Source organism: Lontra canadensis, unplaced genomic scaffold (assembly GCF_010015895.1).
Source record: "Lontra canadensis isolate GAN:19392208 unplaced genomic scaffold, GSC_riverotter_1.0 scaffold71, whole genome shotgun sequence".
NCBI lineage: Eukaryota > Metazoa > Chordata > Mammalia > Carnivora > Mustelidae > Lontra > Lontra canadensis.
Window position 1 is genome coordinate 10,729,488 of NW_022631065.1, and position 20,810 is coordinate 10,750,297.

The 20,810-nt window shown below is 38.8% G+C and overlaps 1 protein-coding gene across 2 annotated transcripts in view; it reads left to right on the forward strand.

Moving 5' to 3' along the window:
- M1AP (meiosis 1 associated protein) overlaps nt 1-20,810 on the forward strand; it is a 77,443-nt gene that overhangs the window by 31,959 nt on the left and 24,674 nt on the right. For both annotated transcript variants that reach the window (XM_032880713.1, XM_032880714.1), the window contains exons 3-4: nt 2,601-2,786; nt 4,307-4,475. In XM_032880713.1, the coding sequence (XP_032736604.1) occupies nt 2,601-2,786; nt 4,307-4,475 (355 nt within the window). The remainder of the gene's footprint in view (nt 1-2,600; nt 2,787-4,306; nt 4,476-20,810) is intronic.

The following is a 20,810-nucleotide window of genomic DNA, read 5'->3' on the forward strand; positions in this document are numbered from 1 at the left end:
GGGAGTTGGAGGGTGTTAAATGGGTGACTGGGCTTAGGGAAGGTACTTATGATGAGCACTGGGTGTTGTATGTAAATGATGAATCACTAAATTCTACTCCTGAAATTAATATTACATTGTGTGTTAACTAACTGGAATTTAAGTAAAAACTTGAGATAATAGACAAAGTGTATCAGTCTTCAGATTCTTTTAGGGGGTACATGAAAAGAAATTTCTGAAGGCCACTGGTCTATGCATACGGTCTTGTTTTCTTTTTTCTTTTTTTTTTTTTTTTACCAGTTGATATATTTATTTTTTTTTAATTTTATTTTTTATAAACATATATTTTTTTCCCCAGGGGTACAGGTCTGTGAATCGCCAGGTTTACACACTTCACAGCACTCACCATAGCACATACCCTCCCCAATGTCCATAATAACCCCACCCCCCCAACCCCCCTCCCCCCAAGCAACCCTCAGTTTGTTTTGTGAGATTAAGAGTCACTTATGGTTTATCTCCTTCCCAATCCCATCTTGCTTCATTTACTCTTCTCCTACCCCCTTAACCCCCATGTTGCATCTCCTCTCCCTCATATCAGGGAGATCATATAATAGTTGTCTTTCTCCGATTGACTTATTTCGCTAAGCATGATACCCTCTAGTTCCATCCACGTCATCGCAAATGGCAAGATTTCATTTCTTTTGATGGCTGCATAGTATTCCATTGTATATATATACCACATCTTCTTTATCCATTCATCTGTTGATGGACATCTAGGTTCTTTCCATAGTTTGGCTATTGTAGACATTGCTGCTATAAACATTCGGGTGCATGTGCCCCTTCGGATCACTACGTTTGTATCTTTAGGGTAAATACCCAGAAGTGCAATTGCTGGGTCATAGGGTAGTTCTATTTTCAACATTTTGAGGAACCTCCATGCTGTTTTCCAGAGTGGTTGCACCAGCTTGCATTCCCACCAACAGTGTAGGAGGGTTCCCCTTTCTCCGCATCCTCGCCAGCATCTGTCATTTCCGGACTTGTTAATTTTAGCCATTCTGACTGGTGTGAGGTGGTATCTCATTGTGGTTTTGATTTGTATTTCCCTGATGCCGAGTGATATGGAGGACTTTTTCATGTGTCTGTTGGCCATCTGGATGTCTTCTTTGCAGAAATGTCTGTTCATGTCTTCTGCCCATTTCTTGATTGGATTATTTGTTCTTTGGGTGTTGAGTTTGCTACGTTCTTTATAGATTCTGGACACTAGCCCTTTATCGTATATGTCGTTTGCAAATATCTTCTCCCATTCTGTCAGTTGTCTTTTGGTTTTGTTAACTGTTTCCTTTGCTGTGCAAAAGCTTTTGATCTTGATAAAATCCCAATAGTTCATTTTTGCCCTTGCTTCCCTTGCCTTTGGCGATGTTCCTCGTTTTCTTTTTTGCGTAGGTTTCTTATCTTCCCATCTAAATTACAAATTCTCTTTGTGTAAGAATTGCATCCTATTTTTTGTGTTTTTCCCATAGACTCAGGGAGAGGAGCATGTTAGCAAAGTAAGCAGCTGTGGAATTCAGTGAGGCTGGGTTGACTTAAGTAAACTGGCATAATGGCAGCTCATGCTCATGAATTTTATGTGCATTTTGCAAATACTGCTCAGTTCTGCTCTTTGTCAGGGTGGTTTCCTCATCCCAAATATAATTCCTCCTCACCCAACCCCCATCTGCTATTGATGCTTAGAATTCAAATAGTGTCACAAATTAGCATTCCACATTTATTCAAAATGTATATATCCTTAGGAGAGGTAACACTGATATAGACTCAGATTATATTAGATTACTTCCTGAGAGTAACTTTTTATAAAGGGAGGCGAGATAGAACCAAGAGGTTTACATGTTGGCTCCTTGAGCTGACTACAGACTAAGTCAAGCATCTCTTCTTTATTGAAGTGATCCTGAGGAGCAGACTGGATTGGACCTTATCCATTCTGGAATGACCAACCATATCAAAATCCTCATTTCTGGAAACTAGAGAGGCTCCCAGTGCCTAGACTGACTATGAAATGAAAATAATATTTAAGAGTGATCCTGCTAGGCCTCCAGTTTGCAGAGCCCCCCAAAGTAAAACTCCGCAATCACAACTGGACTTCCATTTGGATGAGTGAATAAGTTCAAACACTTCCTTTCCTGTTCCTGGTAACTCCACATAATCAAAGCCCTTTGGCTACAAATTTTCTTTCTTCTGGTATAGGGAAGATTTTAGTGCAGTGCCTAAAGCATAGTAGGCATTGAATAGATATGGTCAAATAAAAAATCTTCAGGAAGGGAAGGGACCCCTGAGGAATAACTGATAAAGATGGACTGCCCATTAATCTGGAACCTGGGTCACTAAAGATCTTTGGTTCAGGGACGCCTGGGTGGCTCAGTTGGTTAAGCGGCTGCCTTCGGCTCAGGTCATGATCCCAGCATCCTGGGATCGAGTCCCACATCGGGCTCCTTGCTCGGCGGGGAGCCTGCTTCTCCCTCTGCCTCTGTCTGCCTGTGCTCGCTCGCTCTCCCTCTGTCGCTGAAAAATAAATAAAATCTTTAAAAAAAAAAAAAAAAAGATCTTTGGTTCATTTTTCTCTACAGCAGGTGAAAGGGAACTTTGTTAGGCTGAAGGCCTGCATCTCAGAACTCCGCATGTTGCAGAGAGAAGGCTGTTTCAGGCCACATAGCACTTCCCTGCACCTGGCAGTACAGGATGGCCTTCAGCAGTTCAAACAGTACAGCAGACACGTGACCACAGGTGCATCTCTGAGCTTCACTTCCCTGGAGGTAAGAATACTGGCCTTAGGACTCTAAGACCATTGCGGGCCATCTAGATGCTTCCTTATTTATCATCCTATATTGTTCTTTGTTTCATACACTTTGATGGTAATTTTCAAGTCTAGATTTTCATCTCCCTGCGAGCAAGAGATATGTTCTCTTTTTCCTATAGCCTGTGTAATTCTTATACAGAGCCAGCATAGAGAGAAATGCTAAAAATATGGGCTGAAGTGAATTACGATGAAAAACTGAAATCAAAATCTGAATATGCCATCTGCCTCTGGATTTTTGGAGCTTATAAAGTAATTGGTAAACTGCCTAGATTGCTGTCTGTATTTATATTTCCTTTGCACCCTTCAGAACTTACAGTTGTTCTTAATCAAATCTTGGCATCAAATTGAGTAAATTTTCTTGGACTTAGCAAATGTGCAAATTTAAAGATTGCTAAACTTCTAGTGCAGACTAAGACAATCTTAAAAAATATAAGTAAGTCATGCCTGGGTACTCCACTGGGTGCATGAGTGACTATGAGTTAAAACACATTCAGTCTTTGGAAATCTCAGGCATCAAACAGATATATTTTTAAAAACAACTGTGCTTTTATCTGCATCCTTCATTAATCAAAAATGTCCAAGCACTCGGGCACTTGGGTGGCTCAGTCGGTTAAGAGCCTGACTCTTGATTTCTGCTCAGGTCACAATCTTGGAATCCTGAGATCGAACCCTGTGTGCATCAGGCTCCATGCTGGTGGTGGAACCTGCTTAAGATTCTCTCTCCCTCTGTTTTGCTGCTTCCCCCCTCCATGCACACATACACGTGCTCACTCACTCTTCCCCCCAAAGAAACATTCCAAACACCAAAAATAAATGTCTAAGTACAGAAGAGAATTGCATATATTTAATATTTGCCTTCCAGATTTTCAAATTAAAGACAAAATTGCTAATAAAAACATCTGGCAGATTTACTCAGGTGAAATAAAATATTCAGATTATAAACAAACACCTCAGTATCTCTTCAGGTTAGATATATTGATCAAGAGTGAGTACATTTTAGAGTTAAGAAAGCAGAAGAAACAGCTCACCTGTATGCAGGTTGAACAAGGAGAGAAATCTATGTAGAAGCACAACCATGAGAAAGAAGCATAGAGATTCTCTGATATTTAGTACACACTTAGTGAGTGGAATTTAAGGATTCTATTTCCTTCATTGCCTTATAAAATTGAAGCATTTTGAGCATGAGAAACTTCAAGCAATCTTAAATTAAAACATAGGGATGACTTCTCACTGGTCGCTTTCTGGGATAGGCCTTACCTGTTTGGAAGGGTCCTGTAATGATTTGTCCCACCAGACCTCTTCCACCAGAATCTGTCAAATGAAATTTGATTTGTAAGTTACCATAAAATCTTCTCTGCTTCAAAGACAATAGCCACTGCCACAGACTTCTGCTGTGTCTATCCTCCAGATCTAACCTACTATGTTCTTCACTGTGTACATCAAAGTAGACACATTGATTCTTGGATTTATTTCCAGATTACTGTTCTGACTTCCCAGCCTGGAAAGGAGGTGGTCAAACAATTGGAGGAAGGATTGAAAGATACAGACCTAGTCAGGGTCAGGAGACTTCAGGTGGTTGAAATCACTAAGGGAGACCTAGAGTATATGGACTCAGTATCCCCTGCTGAAGAGCTTGGCAGCGATGGTAAGAATTAAAAGAAAAGGTAAAAAGAATTTTAATGAGTAGTCAGGAAGATTATTTTCCATGGTCTTTTTATTCTTCAATTAAATGACCCCAACAGATTTCTCTACAGTTTAAACAGGTGTTTCTAAGTGTATATATATATAGGCCTAATATATATTAAGTATATATTTAGTATTTTAACAGAATCATAATATACATAATATTCCATAACCTTCTTTGTGCATTGGATAGCCATCTCTGTTAGTATCTATAGATCTGTCTTATTTTTTACTGGCTGTATGATTTTCTTATTGTGTGGTTGGATCATAGTTTGTTTAATCACTTATTAATGAACAATTTTGTTTACTACACTTTGCTATTATAACCAATGCTGAATAAACAGACTTATGTGCAGGGCTGGCTTCATGTACTTATGACCAATATAGTCACACAGGGCCCAGCATTCAGAAACACCCTATGCTTGGGATTTAATGCTCTTTCGTTGCTCTCTTGAAATTCTTAAAAATTTTATCTTTGGATTTATATTTTATAAGTGAAGTTTGATGAAACAATGAAGCATGTGCCAGGGGACTAGAGTCTCAGCTCACATATGCCCTGCCTCCTATGTCCTTCCCACCTCTCCATAATGGGGTTCTTAGTTGCTAGCTTCCCAGCTCTGGTGTCCCCAACCTGCCTACCCCAACCCGGCAACCACTAATACCCATGTCTCTGCCAATAAATCCTACATAAATCACTAATAATTCTAAATTTCCTAGAGCAGAAAATATTTGAACTGAGTCTTAAAGATCATATAGGAATTAATCATGTAGAGGAAGAAACAAGGGCACTCAAAAAGGAGACATGGGGGCATGAGAAAGCAAGATTAATCAACTTTCAGGGAAGTGCCCATGGTTCCTTATTACTAGAGCAGGTTAGGCAGAAGCAGGAGTTAAGTCTATGAAGGTAGGCAAGAATTTGATCAAGAAAGGCCATATATGCCTTTCTAAGACCTTTAGATTTTATTCTAAGGCAGTGGAAATTTATGAAAAGATTTTGGTCAGAAAGTCAAGGAGAGATTCCTAAATTATGGAGTTTAAGATATTTTTAACCAGTTTTAATTTATCCAACACTCAAGTTATTGTTCACCCTTCAACAGTCCTTTCTGCATGTATTGGCCTTCTCCAAGGTTATGCACATGGGAGGAGCCCCTATTCTGATACCATTGATCGCTTTCTGGTCACACTTGGATAACACACTAATTAGGTGAGAGAGTTAAATCTAAGTGTGTGTTTCCACTCCAAACCTGACACATGTGAATCCTTCCAGCTTCATTAGGCCACTGATATTGTTTTGGTCCGGGAGGGAGGATAACCAGCCTTAGCTGTGTCATTTATGAGCTGTTACCCACTTGGCACACTCTGCTTTTCTCAAGTCAGTCTCCTCACTGAATGTCTTTCTTTCTCTCTCTATTTCTTCACTTATAGTTGTCTTTTCCTTTGAATTCCCTCTTCTTTCTTCTGAGTTCCTTCCCTTATCTTCTTCCAACCAAATCTTCCCCATCCCTTAAGGCCTAATTCATGTTCCTGATTACTATATTGATTTTCCTCTCCTTAGAATAACGATAGCCTTGTGGTGTATACCAAACATTTTAGCACTTTATTATATGCCATGAGGAATTGTTCACCACTGGGTGATAATTTTGTCTTCTCATCTAATCTGAAACTACTTGATATCTTTTCTTTCTGGATTAAATTCTAAGTACCTTAGGATTAGGAATTTGTTTTACTTATTTCTATGTCCTAGTGTGTAGAATATTCTAGATTACAGGTGATATTTGTTGAATGAACTGATGACAGTGATACCTGTGGAGATAGTTCTTGGTCTGCCCAGCATCTGCTGAATCCCCATTCTCTAGTAACACCTTACTTTCATGGTCACAAAGAATGGGCCATGACCTCGGTGAAGCCATCATAGTTCCTCAGGCCACCAGAATCCTCCCTAGTAGGTTCAGAGGACATGAACAGACATTTCTGCAAAGAAGACATCCAGATGGCCAACAGACACATGAAAAAGTGTTCCACATCACTTGGCATCAAGGAAATACAAATCAAAACTACAATGAGATACCACCTCACACCAGTCAGAATGGCTAAAATTATCAAGTCAGGAAATGACAGATGTTGGCAATGATGTGGAAAAGGGAACCCTCCTACACTGTTGGTGGGAATGCAAGCTGGTGCAACCACTCTGGAAAACAGAATGGAAGTTCCTTAAAAAGTTGAAAATAGGGGCGCCTGGGTGACTCAGTGGGTTAAAGCCTCTGCCTTCAGCTCAGGTCATGATCCCAGGGTCCTGGGATCGAGCCCCGCATCAGGCTCTCTGCTCAGCAGGGAGCCTGCTTCCTCCTCTCTCTCTGCCTGCCTCTCTGCCTACTTGTGATCTGTCTGTCAAATAAATAAATAAAATCTTTAAAAAAAAAAAAAGTTGAAAATAGAGCTACCTTACAATCCAGCAATTACACTACTGGGTATTTACCCTAAAGATACAAACTTAGTGATCCGAAGGGGCACGTGCACATGAATGTTTATAACAGCAATGTCCACAATAGCCAAACTATGGAAAGAAACTAGATGTCCATCAACAGATGAATGGATAAAGAAGATGTGGTGTATATATATACAATGGAATACTATGCAGCCATCAAAAGAAATGAAATCTTGCCATTTGTGGCAAAAACGTGGATGGAACTAGAGGGTATTATGCTTAGCGAAATAAGTCAATCAGAGAAAGACAACTATCATGTGATCTCCCTGATATGAGGAAGTGGAGATGCAACGTGGGAGTGTTGGGGGGTAGGAAAAGAAGAAATGAAACAAGATGGGTTCAGGAGGGAGACAAACCATAAGAGACTCTTAATATCACAAAACAAACTGAGGGTTGCTGGGGGGGAAGGGGGAGGGGTGATGGGGTTATAGACATTGGGGAGGGTATGTGCTATGGTATGTACTGTGAAGTGTGTAAACCTGGCGATTCACAGACCTGTACCCCTGGGGCTAATAACACATTATATGTTTAAAAAATTAAAAAAAAAATTCTGTCTCCTTTAGTGCAATCCTGCCCAGTGAGAACTAATTATAAAGATGACTTGGAGAGTGCAAGATCCAGAATCATCAAAATAAGAATGAATTTAGAAATGAAGAAAGTAGGTGGCTCAGTTGTTGCCTGTCTGCCTTCAGCTCAGGTCATGATCCCTGGGTCTTGGGATGGAGCCTCACATCCAGCTGCTCAGCGGGAAGCCTGCTTCTCCCTCTCCCACTCCCCCTTCTTGTGTTCCTGCTCTTGCTATCTCTCTCTGTCAAATAAGCACATGAAATCTTAAAAGAAAGTTATAATTAAAAAAAAGAAATGAAGAAAGTAGACTCACATTTTAGAAAGTTTTTTAACAAAATCTAAAATTAAAAGATTAAATCACACTCGTATCAGTTTAAGTTTTCTATAAATATTCAGACCATATAGCCTATTTTATATTTTCTTTCAACCACATAAATGGTGCTTTTTTTTAAAGATTATATTTATTTATTTGAGTGAGAAAGTGCAAGTGTGTGTGCGCGCGCCCACGCGAGAGAGAGAGAGAGAGAGAATGCGTGAGGGGGGGTGCAGAAGGAGATGCAGACTCCCCACTGAGCAGGAACCCCTGGGATCATGACCTGAGCTGAAGGCAGAGGCTTAACTGACTAGGCCACCCGGGTGTCCCATAAATGGTGCTTTCTTTCATCTGTTCCTGTTTGGTCTAACTGGTGCGTTTTTTCTTTATTTTAAAATTTAGCTAAAAGATCCAGCCTAGCTCTCTTTGTAGTAGCTTTTGTCTGGTCATTGTACCATTTTTTATTATAAGTTGTACAAATTTAGGGCGCCTGGGTGGCTCAGTTGATTAAGCGACTGCCCTCAGCTCAGGTCATGTTCCCAGAGCCCTGGGATGGAGTCCCACATGAGGCTCCCAGCTCCACGGGAAGTCTGCTTCTCCTTCTCACCTTCTCCCCTCACATGTTCTCTCCCACTTTCTCTCTCTCTCTCAAATTAAAAAAAAAAAAATCTTTAAAAAAAGAGCAATATGATCTCTTAAAAAATGTTGTACAAATTTAAACATTGTATAAGTATATAATATAAACTGTTCAAATGATTCAAAATTCTGCTCTCCAGAGAAAACCACCATTAGTACCATAGCACACATTCTGCTAAATAATTTTCCTTACATGTACATGGATATGGACACACATGTAACATTATTACTGTTATCAATACTTTTACCAAAATGTAACTATACAGTACTCACTATTCTGTCTGCATTTTTATTTTTTTCATTTGGTTAATTATCCATTTTTTTTCATATTGACACAGAAAGAACTAATCTATTCCTTTTAACACATGTGATGCATTTTACTGTATAAATTCATCACTGTTTATTCAACCATCCAGTTGGATTTTTACATTTTACTGGAGAACTGTGTGACCTTGAGCAGTTATTTAAACTTCTTATTTCACAATTTTTTTCATTTACAAAATAGGACTAATAAGAGCAGCTGCCTCATAGGGATTTTTTTTATTAACATATAATGTATTATTTGCCCAAGGGGTACAGGTCTGTGAATCATCATGCTTACACATTTCACAGCACTCACCATAGCACATACCCTCCCCAATGTCCATAACCCAGCCACCCTATCCCTACCCCCACCACCTTCCAGCAACCCTCAGTTTGTTTCATGGGATTAAGAGTCTCTTATGGTTTGTCTCCCTCCCGATCCCATCTTGTTTCATTTTTTCCTTCCCTACCCCCCATAACACCCTGCCCTGCCTCTCGAATTCCTCATATCAGAGAGATTAAATACACCTTGCATGTAAAGCACTTAGAACAGTGCCTGGCACATGTGAGCAGTAAATAAATGTTATCTGTGGTATTAACAGTAGTAACAGTATGGGATGCGGGGGTGACTCAGTTAAGTGTCTTCCTTCTGCTCAGGTCATGATCCCAGGGTCCTGGAATTGAGTCCTGCATTAGGCTCCTTGCTTGGCAGGGAGCCTGCTTCTCCTGCCTGCTACTCCCCCTGCTTGTGTTATCTCTCGCTCTCTATTTCCGACAAACAAATAAATGAAATCTTTTTAAAAAATAATAGTAATAATGGGACCTTTTTATATATGCCTTTTTACTGAGAAAATTTTCAAGCTTTAATAATTTTTTATTGAAAAAGAAGATATGACCATAAAAAATGTTTAAATTTAAAGCCATTTATAATTGAACTATCCCAATATACTGATTTTATTTTTACACATTGTCTCTTGGTTTTCACAATCATGTTTAGATTACATAGTTAAAATTCACATATATGGTATTTTGTTTTCATGTAACATAGTATTATAAAACTTTCCCACAGATTTGGTAGCCTTTCTTTTCTGTTATTTATCCATTTTGTTCCTCTTTTGCTCTTAAAAGAGGACTAGAATTGTTAGTCTTTGAAATAGAGTTATGATGATGTATACCTCTCACAGGGAAAGCTGGCGGCCTTCTTTATCTTTATATGCCCTCTTTACACATATGCCAACCCTGCTCTTTAGAGAAGATCCCTAAACCTGGATCTCGATCATAAATTTAGGGTCTAAGAGAGCCTGTCAATTCCAGCAGCCAAAGTTAACACCATAAAAGAGCCATTGGTGGAGGGAATAATGCTGATAGCTTTACTCATTTTTAAGTTAAGGTCTGAGCCTCAAGGAGGAGAAATGTGAAATAAAAGCATTAGTCTCTTAACCTACACTAACTTTTGTTTATGGATCATAATAATAGCAACATTTATTAAATGCTTACTATCCAGGGGCGCCTGGGTGGCTCAGTGGGTTAAAGCTTTTGCCTTCAGCTCAGGTCATGGTCCCAGGGTCCTGGGATCCAGCCCCACATCTGGCTCTCTGCTCGGCAGGGAGCCTGCTTCCTCCTCTCTCTCTTTTTGCCTGCCTCTCTGCCTACTTGTGATCTCTATCTGTCAAATAAATAAATAAAATCTTTAAAATAAAAAAAAACCTCAATGTGACAAGTTTTCCCTTGCAGAAGATCAGGAAAAAAAAAACATAACAGATATCTTATAGTATTGTTGATATTCTACATCTTAAGCTGAATAAAGGATTCATGAATGTTCCTTTTGCTGTTACGCTTGTAGCTTACATATAGGTTACATGTGTTCGCTTGCGTATAATAAAAATTTTATAATAGCTTTCTAAAGAATGGCTAAGTAATAAATATGCCAAAATTAAAAGGGCTGGTATGATCAATGCACTTTGGTATCCAAAGGGCATCTGTCCAGATTGACAGCAGTGCACTGGTTGAGTGTGTAAGTCTTTCAGCCAGTTACAAATCAACCTAACGATGCTGTCAGCCAGCCTGCACTTCTCAGCCTTGTACACAAGGATATCAAGTTCCCTTTCTAAGTGCTCTCAAACCATCTGTTTAGTATTTCCTTTGCTAGAGATCAATGTCAGCTCTTTTGGAAAGCTATTGTATCCATATGTGTTCTCAGGAAACACCAAATGTTAACAACCCAAACATAGAAGGTAAAGATTCGTTGCTTCCTAAAGGAGTCCAGAAAAAAATAAAAAATAAAAACGAAAAAACCTATCGTATGCTTCATGCTTCAGTGCAGTTGTCAAACTCCACAAGTGAATTGTTTCCCCCTTCCAATGTCTTGGAAAATAGACCAGAAAATGCAGTTGTTCATTGGGTTTGTCTTTGATAACCACAATAAAGTCATTTCCCTGTAGTGTTAAGACTAAATTAGAACAACTGGTGTATTTATTACCTAAAGATTTTCAACACAGAGAGACATGTGCTTATTTCATTAACAGAAGCTATAGTCTCAGAAAATGTTAGTTCTTCCCTTTTTTGAAATTGAATTAAAGATTTTTTTAGAGTTAACAGAAAATCTAAAGATATTTGAAAATGGAGGTTTAAAAAAATTTCTTCTCCGACATTTTGAAGGAGTAATTTACATACCGTACATTGCACCCATTCAAAGTATAAATTCAATGAGTTTTGACAGTTGTATATGCCCACGAATCATCACCACAATCAAAATAGAGAACATTTCTATCATCCCTAAAAGATTCCTTTTGCCCCTTTACACTCCCTTCCTCCCTCATTCCCTAGTGTATGCCACTGATGTGGCTTTTGTCTGTAGATTAGTTTGCATTTTATATAAATGGAATCATATAGTACATATTCTTTTATATCTGACTTGTTTCTTTTAGACTTTGAGATTAACCCATGTTGTTGTTTAAACCATAATTTCTTATTATTGCTGACTAGTAGTATATTGTATGAATATTCCACATTTTTTTTAATCATCCACCTGTTAATGGGTGTTTCACTTGTTTCCAATTTTGGGCTATTGTGTCTAAAGCTGCTGCAAATATCCATAAACAAATCTTTGTATAACATGTTTTTATTTTTCTTGGGTCCTACTGTATTTATGGTTCATCTTTTTTCATCCATTTGTTTCAGCCCATTTTATGTTTTTATACTAAAATGTATGTCTTATAGACAGTGTATAATTGGGTCTTGCTTTTTAATCCATTCTGCTAATCTCTGCCTTTTACTTGGAATATATAGTCCATTAACATTTACCATAAGTATTAATATGGTTGGGTTTAGGTGTACCATTTTATTTATTTTTTTTTTGTCTTCTCTGGTTTTTGTTCACCCTTTCCCTGCTTTCTCACATTTTTTAGATTATTAAATATTTTTAGGATTCTGTTTTAATTTATATTTTGTCATTTAGCTATATTTCCTTACATTAATTTTTAGTGGCTTCTCTAGGGATTATGTTATAGATTCTTAACTTTTCATAGTCTACTCAGAGTCAGTATAGTACCACTTCACATAAAACACTGAAGCGCCAAGATTATAATACTTTAGAGTGCCTAGCTGGCTCAGTCAGTGGAGTGTGAGACTCTTGATCCTGGGATTATGAGTTTGAGCCCCACACTGGGTATAGAGGTCACTTAAAAAAATAAAATAAGAGGGGCACCTGGGTGGCTCAGTCAGTTGATTGCCTTCAACTCAGGTCAAGATCCCAGGGAGCCCCACAGTCTCTCTCCCTGCTTCTCCTTCTCCCTCTGTTACTCTTCCCACTGCCCCCCTTCCCAGCTTGTGCTCTCTCTCAAATAAATAATAAAATAAAATAAATAAAATAAGATGATAATATTTTACATAAAATGTAGAAACCTTACAGGGGTTAAAAGATATTTTTTAATTTTCGGCAGCCTACTTAGAATTAATATAGTTCCATTTCATGTGAAATATAGAAACTTTGCAACCATGTAGGTCCATTTATCCCCTTCACACACACACACACACACACACGCACACACACACACACACACACACACACAGTCTTTTATTTTATAGTTGCCATGTGTGGATTACATCTACATTATAAATTACACAAGACATTATTATAAATTTTACTTTAAATGGTCATGTGTATTTTAAAGAAACCAAGAGAAAAGTATTCTTTTCTTTTCCAGTGCTCTTCATTCATTCCTGAAGATCCACATTTCCTTTGGATATTATGTCCTCCAGCTCAAAGAATTTTTTTATTTATTATAGCTAGTTCTGATGGTGACAAATTCTCTTAGTTGTTATTTATCCAAAAATGCATGTTTCAACTTCATTCTTGGAGGGTATTTTTCTTGTATATAGAATTATGGGTTGACAGAATATTTCTTTCTTTCAGCATGTTAAAAATGTTGTTCCACTATCTTCTGGTCTTCCATGGTTTCTAATCAAATATCACAGTCCTTGAATCACTTTCCCCTGTATGTAAAGGATCATTTATCTGGCAGCTTTCAAAAATTTTCACTTTATGTTTGTTTTTCAGCAGCTTTACAATGATGTGAGTAGGCAGAGATTTCTTATTTAGGGTTTACTGAGCTTCTTGAATCTATAACCATTCTGTACCCGATTTCAATGTGTGGGAGCATTTTCCCACAAGCAATTCCCACAAGCAATTCTACAACTTAACTCAATTCCAGCACTATCTGGAGATAACATCAGATCCACAAATTAAGGGCTCAGTCCCATAAAATCTCACACATGTGTACATGTACACACACACATACCAGATACCAATCACAAGTCCAGGTTGTCACCTCTCCTTCTGAGTGATCAGCTATAGATCAGAACTTCCAGTGACTACCTCCTTGGATTTGATTAATTTGTTAGAGTGGCTCACAGAACTCAGAGAAATATTTTACTTACTAGATTACCATTTTATTACAGGAGGATATAATTCAGGAACAGCCCAATAAAAGAAATGCATAGGGCAAAGTGTGAGGACAAAGGATCAGAGCTTTCAGGCCCTCTCCCAATACACCACTCTCCCCAAATCTCTACATGTTCATCAACCCACAAGCTCTCTGAACCACGTCCTTTTAGGGGGTTTTATGGGGAGTTCATTACATAGGCACAGTTAATTAATTCATTGGCCATAGACAAGTGATTCAACTTCTGGGTCCCTTTCTCCTCCCCAGAGGTCACAGTGTGGAGCTGAATGTTCCAACACTCTAAACACAGGACTGACTTCTCTGGCAACTGACCCCATCCTTAGGTGCTTCCCAAAAGTCACCTCACTAACATGACAAAAGATACCTTTATTGCTCTCTCACTTAGGAAATTCCAAAGGTTTTAGGAGCTCTTCCAGAAAAAAGACAAAGATCAAATATATACCTCTTACTATAAGCCACAGTATCACAACCTATAAATGTATATCTTTGATTCAATTTGGGAAATTTCCTGCCATCATCTCCTCAAATATTTTTTCCATCTCATTCCTCTTTGTCTCTTTTTCCTGGACTCCAGTTACCCACATGTTAAGACTTTTAAAATTGTTTTACAGTTTCCAAGCCTCTGTGGTTGGTTTTATTTTGTTCAGAGTGTTTTCTTTCTCTTTTTTAGATTAAATTATCATCTCCATTGACCTATCATTAAGTTCACTGTCTCTCATCTCTCATTCCCAAGCCCATGCGGTGAATTTTCTTGTTCAGATAATGTATTTTTCAGTTCTAAAATTTCCATATTATATTTTTTATATTTTCTATTTCCCTATTTCCTATATCATCATTCATTATGAACATATTTTCTACTCTTCATTGAACATAATTATAATTTATAGGTATAGTTATATAATTATGCTGCTTTAAAATCTTTGTGTAATAAGTCTGATACCTTTATCATCTTGGTGTTTGCATCTGTTGATTGTATTTTCCTTTGAGACTGGGTCACATTTTCTGACTCTGTATGCCAGACACATTTGGGTTGTAATTTGTGAATGTTGTTATAGGGACTCTGGATTCTAGTTTATTACCCTGAAAAGTGTTTGTTTTGGTAGACAGCTAACTTTGTTGGACGCAAACTGTAGCTAGTCATGGTCTGCAGTAGTCAGGGACTCAGATCTCGGTTGCATTGGTTTAGCCTCCACTATGAGCTGCTTCCAGTTTGTCCCATAAATGTGTGGTGTAAGGGTCAGCAAGGTGCCTGGACTGAGTTTTAAACACATAATTTAGGGTTCTCAGGCTACCTCCCTTCTTGGATTTCTTCCTCACTTTCTGGAGGCTCTCCTTGCCCCTGGCTCCTCCCCCTGATAAGGCCAGTGAAAGACAGATATATAGATATATACAGATATATATATATATCTTTCTATTAAAGTTTTAGCTGCTATACTAGGTTCACACTGTTACAACTGAGGCCACCCTTGGGGGAATTCATTCTTTGCTGGTCACTTGTTCCCAAGTTCCAGTTCCTCTCTGAAATCTACCTTTGTTCAGTCTCCACAGTCTTCAGATAGCTGTCCTCACATAGTTGTTTTATTTTTTTAACTATATTATCTCAGATAGCTGTTTTATTTTTTGAACTATATTATCTAGAGTTTATAGCTATGGTTTATAAGGAAATAAGACCCCAACCAGACTGGAAGTCCCCCTTCACTGTTAATCAGTTTGGTTCTTTCTTTTTACTTCCTTTTCTATATTCCATTCACTTCAGTAAGCTCAAGTGCTCCATCATTTCTCTCTTTACAAGACTATGACTTAAAAGTTCTTTTGATTAAATCCCAAGTCTTCTCTGCTCCTCCTTTCTCCTTCTCATCCCCTAACACTTACAGATGTACATTCTCCTGCTTTACTTGGCAAATGCCTGGTGTTACTCCCTCCCATCCTTGGACAATCTGGCCACTTTCCCATCTGAAATCGCCCCACCATATACCTAGCACTGGAGCACTAGATAGCACAATACAAGGACTAACTGGGGACAGAATTAAACACGAGTACAGATATAAATTTAGTATAGGATGAAGGTGGCCTGTTACATTACAAGGGCAAAGATGGACTTGTTCTTAAAGTGGTACCAGGCAACTTGTTACCATCTAGAAAGTATTCCATGTGTTCCAGGGACCTAAACGTAAAAAATAATATTTCAAGAGTAGTAAAAGAACATTGGTGAATGCCTTTATCATCTTAGAATAGGGAAAGTTTCTCTACCTGTGACTCAAAATCCATGTGCAGTAATTTATTCAACTACATAAAAATAAATATATTTTTTAAAATACATTTTAAATAAAGTCAAAAGACAACTGAAAAAATTGGAAAAAGTATTTGCAATTTACATCTTGGATGGGGGGTAGGAACATGAAGAGGAAGGGCTAATATCGCTAATAGAGAAAGAACACTTGAAAACTTCGGGGAAAAAGACCAAAAACCCTGCAGAAAAATGGACAAAAACATGAGTGGATAATTCAAAGGGTATTTTTTAAGATTTATTTATTTATTTATTTATTTGACAGACAGAGATCACAAGTAGGCAGAGAGAGAGATTGGAGAAAGCAGGCTCCCTGATGAGGAGAGAGCCCGATGCGGGGCTCGATCCCAGGACCCTGGGATCATGACCTGAGCCGACCAAAGGCAGAGGCTTTAACCCACTGAGCCATCCAGACACCCCCAAAGGGTATTTTTTAAATGGCCCTTAAACATATGAAGATTTAAAAAAAAGTAGGAAAATATGCTTAACCTCATTCATAGAGAAATTAAAATTAAGACTGCACCAACGTACTACTTCCCATCTATTAGATTTGCCAAAGTTAAAAATTATGAGAACATATTTGCATTACTGGTAGAATGCACAGTGGCACAACCCTTCTGGAGGGATATTTGGTAATATCAAACAAAATGCCATGTGCATTTACTTTTTGTTTTGTTTTTGTTGATTCACTTACTGAACATTTATTTTTTATTTTAGTCTTTGCTTAAAGTTTTTATTTAAATTCTGGTTAGTTAACATACAGTGTAATATTAGTTTCAGGTGTACAGATTCATCCGTTCCATATTATAACTGATGTTCATCACAAATGCCCTCTTCAATACCCCTCACCTGTTTAACCCATTCCTCCCCACCTCCCCTCTGGCAACCATCAACTTGTTCTCTATAATTAAGAGTCTGTTTCTTGGTTTGCCCCCTGTCCGTTTTTCCCAATGCTCATTTATTTTGTTTCTTAAATTCCTCATATGTGGAAAATCATATAGTATTTGTCTTTCTCTGACCAATTTATTTTGCTTAGCATAATACTCTCTAGGTCCCACAGTCCAATGGCAAATGGCAAGATTTCACTGCAAATGACAGGATTTCTTTTATATGGCTGAGTAATATCCATAAAAATTATATATATATATGTGTGTATATATATATATATATATATATATATATCTCACATATTCTTTATCCATTCATCAGTTGGTGGACACTTGGCCTATTTCCATAGTTTGGCAATTGTAGATGCTGCTGCTGTAAACAGTGGAGTGAATGTATCCCTTTCATCTAGTATTTTTGTATTCCTTGGGTAAATACTTAGTGATGCAATTGCTGGATCATAGAGTAGTTCTATTTTTAACTTTTTCAGGAACCTCCATACTGTTTTGTTTATAGAAAATATAAATACGTTTGTGCAGAAAAAGAGGACTCTCTAAATACCTTCTAAGTCTAGTGTTTTCCAGTCAAACTATGTTTAGACTTTGGTATATCTCAATCAGTAGGGACCAGCTTCTTTTGCATGTGGGTTGCATTTTTTTTTTGTAAAATGAAAATAGAGCTCTTAAGGCCTTAGATAAAATGTATTTTCTTACAACTTGGATCATATACTTCCTGAAGAGAAAACTTTCTCTCTCTGTCTGTCTGTCTCTCACACACACACAAAGACACACACACATACACGCCATACTCTTACTGTGTTTTATTTTTCTTCATCGTACCTACCATTATCTGTAATTGTTTTTTGTTTCTATTGTTTGTTTATTCTTTGTTCTCCCACTAGAATGTAACCCACAAAAGCAGATAATTTGTCTCTTTCATTGTTGACACAATCAGTGTGCCTGGATCATAGAAGGCATTAAATAAATAATTATTTGAAAGACAAATGAACTGAATGAAAGGATGAATGAATGAATGACATCTCATCTCTCCCTGAGAATAGTTCTGGGAAATAAAGTCTCTCTATTCTCATTACACTTCTAGTTTTGCTGTCTTGTAGACTGGAACCCTAGGAAGATGGTCACCACTTGGTCAGTCCTGCACTAACTTCTCTAGAGAGTCTGCATCACATAATCACCACTACCCTGCTACTCCTTTCAAGGAGCTTCTCCTTTTTCCCAGGGTTCAAGCATCACTTCCATAAATGAGGCACATGAGCTCAGAGACAAGCCAGGCTGCTCCCAACAATGTGAGCTATTAGAAGTTATCTTCATGCCATTGTTGATTTAAAGACAGTGGTTAAATGACTCTGCACAGTTGTTCCTGAGCAAACTTTGTCAACTCTGATTACTTATCCTAGTTATTAATATCCTGTACTACTCCTATATTCAGAAGCTAGACAGCAAAGATTGCAAACTGGCTCAGAGAGGCTGAGCTATCACAGTCCCACAGGTTTTGCAGTGGCTCTTGACCTTTTTTGGACTCACAACACTCTCAAGGATCTGATGAAAGCTAAGGACCTGTCCCCCTCCTCCACCCTATTAGAATACAACTGTACATGTACAGGTGAAGTTATATACAATTTAAGGGGGTTTCCAGAACCCCTAAAGCCCACCCTAGGTCTGGCCTATAGGTCCAGGAAAGGAACCTGGACCTATAGGAACAGGTCTGGCCTATAGGTCCAGGCCTTTGTAGGACAGGGGAGAATCTATAGGATTGAGCTGGAGCACAATTATCCTAGGTCTCTACTTTAGATATTCTACGTCTGTTTGTGTATTAAAGTGTTACATTCTCCCTGTTACCTTTTTGCAGGGTTGAATTCTGAGAAGGACTGCTTTAGGCATTGCCTTATTTTCAATCATTTGGCTCTCTTAATTTTTCCTATTATTGTGGCCTTTCTGCAAGAGCTCAGTAAAACGTATCCTACTTGTGGCCACAGGAGGGCAGGGCAGATCCAAACACTGAATGTGAATGCTGTTTGCAGCCTTGCTGGCAGTGAACCCGTCCTTCCTCGTCCTCACCACCCAAACACTCCCAGCCACACTCACTCCCATAACCTTCCTGTTTCATACTGTGAGTGGAACTAGCTCATTCCTGCTCACCTGTCAAGGTGGGAGCTGCCCTTCAATCTCTGAGAAGTGACAAGTCTCTTCTCCATTTCCCAGGTTTAGTACATTCCTTTTTTTTTTTTTTAAGATTTTATTTATTTTTGAGAGAGCACAAATGGGGGAGGGGGTCAGAGGGAGAAGCAGACTCCCCACTGAGCAGGAACCAGATGCGGGACTAGATCCCATGACCCTGTGATCATGACCTGAGCAGAGGGCAGACGCTTAACCAACTGAGCCACCTAGGTGCCTGGTTTAGCACATTTCTTTGTATTTGTGAGGAACACAGTTCTCTGCCTTTGGTGTTCTTATATATGTTAGTGGTGGGGAGAAAGCAGTCGCCAAGGGAAGTGATGGGAGGAGAGCTTATAAAAAAGGAAAGCACACTCTTATCCTGTAAGAGTAAATCATTTTGTTGATGAGAGAAAAAGAAGAAAATGCCATTTGTTGGACCTAGGCATGCCATTCATAGATAATCATCTCACTTCTTATGCCTCACTGTAACTATGAAATAGGCTGTAATATCCCCACTTTGTCCAAAATCCTATAACTATTCCAAGTGGCAATTCAAACCCTCCTCTCTCCATCACATCCCACCACTTTTCATAAACTCACAGAAAGAGAGGAAAACCCTTCTGAAGAAACAGATTAGCAAGAGTAATTAGTATTGCCTAAATGAAGCCCACCTATACCCAGGAGCTGACGATTAAACCCAAATAAGGGAGGATATAATTAAGCATAACTTTCGGGACAGAGTCAGTTTGTAGTTGAGTTTTGGGGGAGGAGCGAGCCATGGATTGACAGAATAATAAAAGCACTAAGGAAGGAAGGAAGTCATGTGGCAAGGAGACTAATTTAGTTGAAGCAGAAGAGTTACAGGAAAAGGTAATGAGAGCTGAGGAGGGGGAGCAAATGTTGAGCTCAACAGGCATTTGCTAGGTTTCAGCTCTAAGCTAGCTACTGAGCTAGGGGATTCGGAATGAATGGGCATGTAAGATCTCAACAGGCAAGGGTGGGAAAGAATCATATGAGCCATCACAGAAGGGAAGAGTGGGGTATTTGATGAATAATGAGTAGAACCAAGTGGTACAGGGTGAGTGAGAGAAATAAAGAAAATAATCAAGAAAGGCAGTGTGTGCTCTTTAGTAAAGGAGAGAACTGAGGAAACCACATTTTAGAAATTAACTGGTATGGGGTGCCCCGGTGGCTCAGTCTTTAAGCGTCTACCTTCCACTCAGGTGGTGATTCCAGAGTCCTGGGATGGAGCCCCACTTCGGGCTCCCCACTAGGCGGGGAGCCTGTTTCTCCTCCCACACCCCCTGCATGTATTCCCCCTCTCTCTCTTATCCTCTCTACTTTCAGAGATCCTTCACTCAATTCCATTTCTTTCATTTTGTATCTGCCTTTTCATGCTTTAATAGTGATTTTTGCCTCACTGAAGTTTTGGGTTCAGTTCTTTCTGTACTTGTTACTCAAATTGAAGTCCATGCCTCAGGCTCAGTAAAATTAAATTACTTCTCATTTTTGCCTATGACAGAATAAAATTCACATTATTAAAAAGATACTTTCTTTTGTGGCACCTGGGTGGCTCAGTGGGTTAAAGCCTCTGCCTTCAGTTCAGGTCATGATCCCAGAGTCCTGGGATCGAGCCCCACATCGAGCTCTCTGCACTGCAGGGTGCCTGCTTCCCTCTCT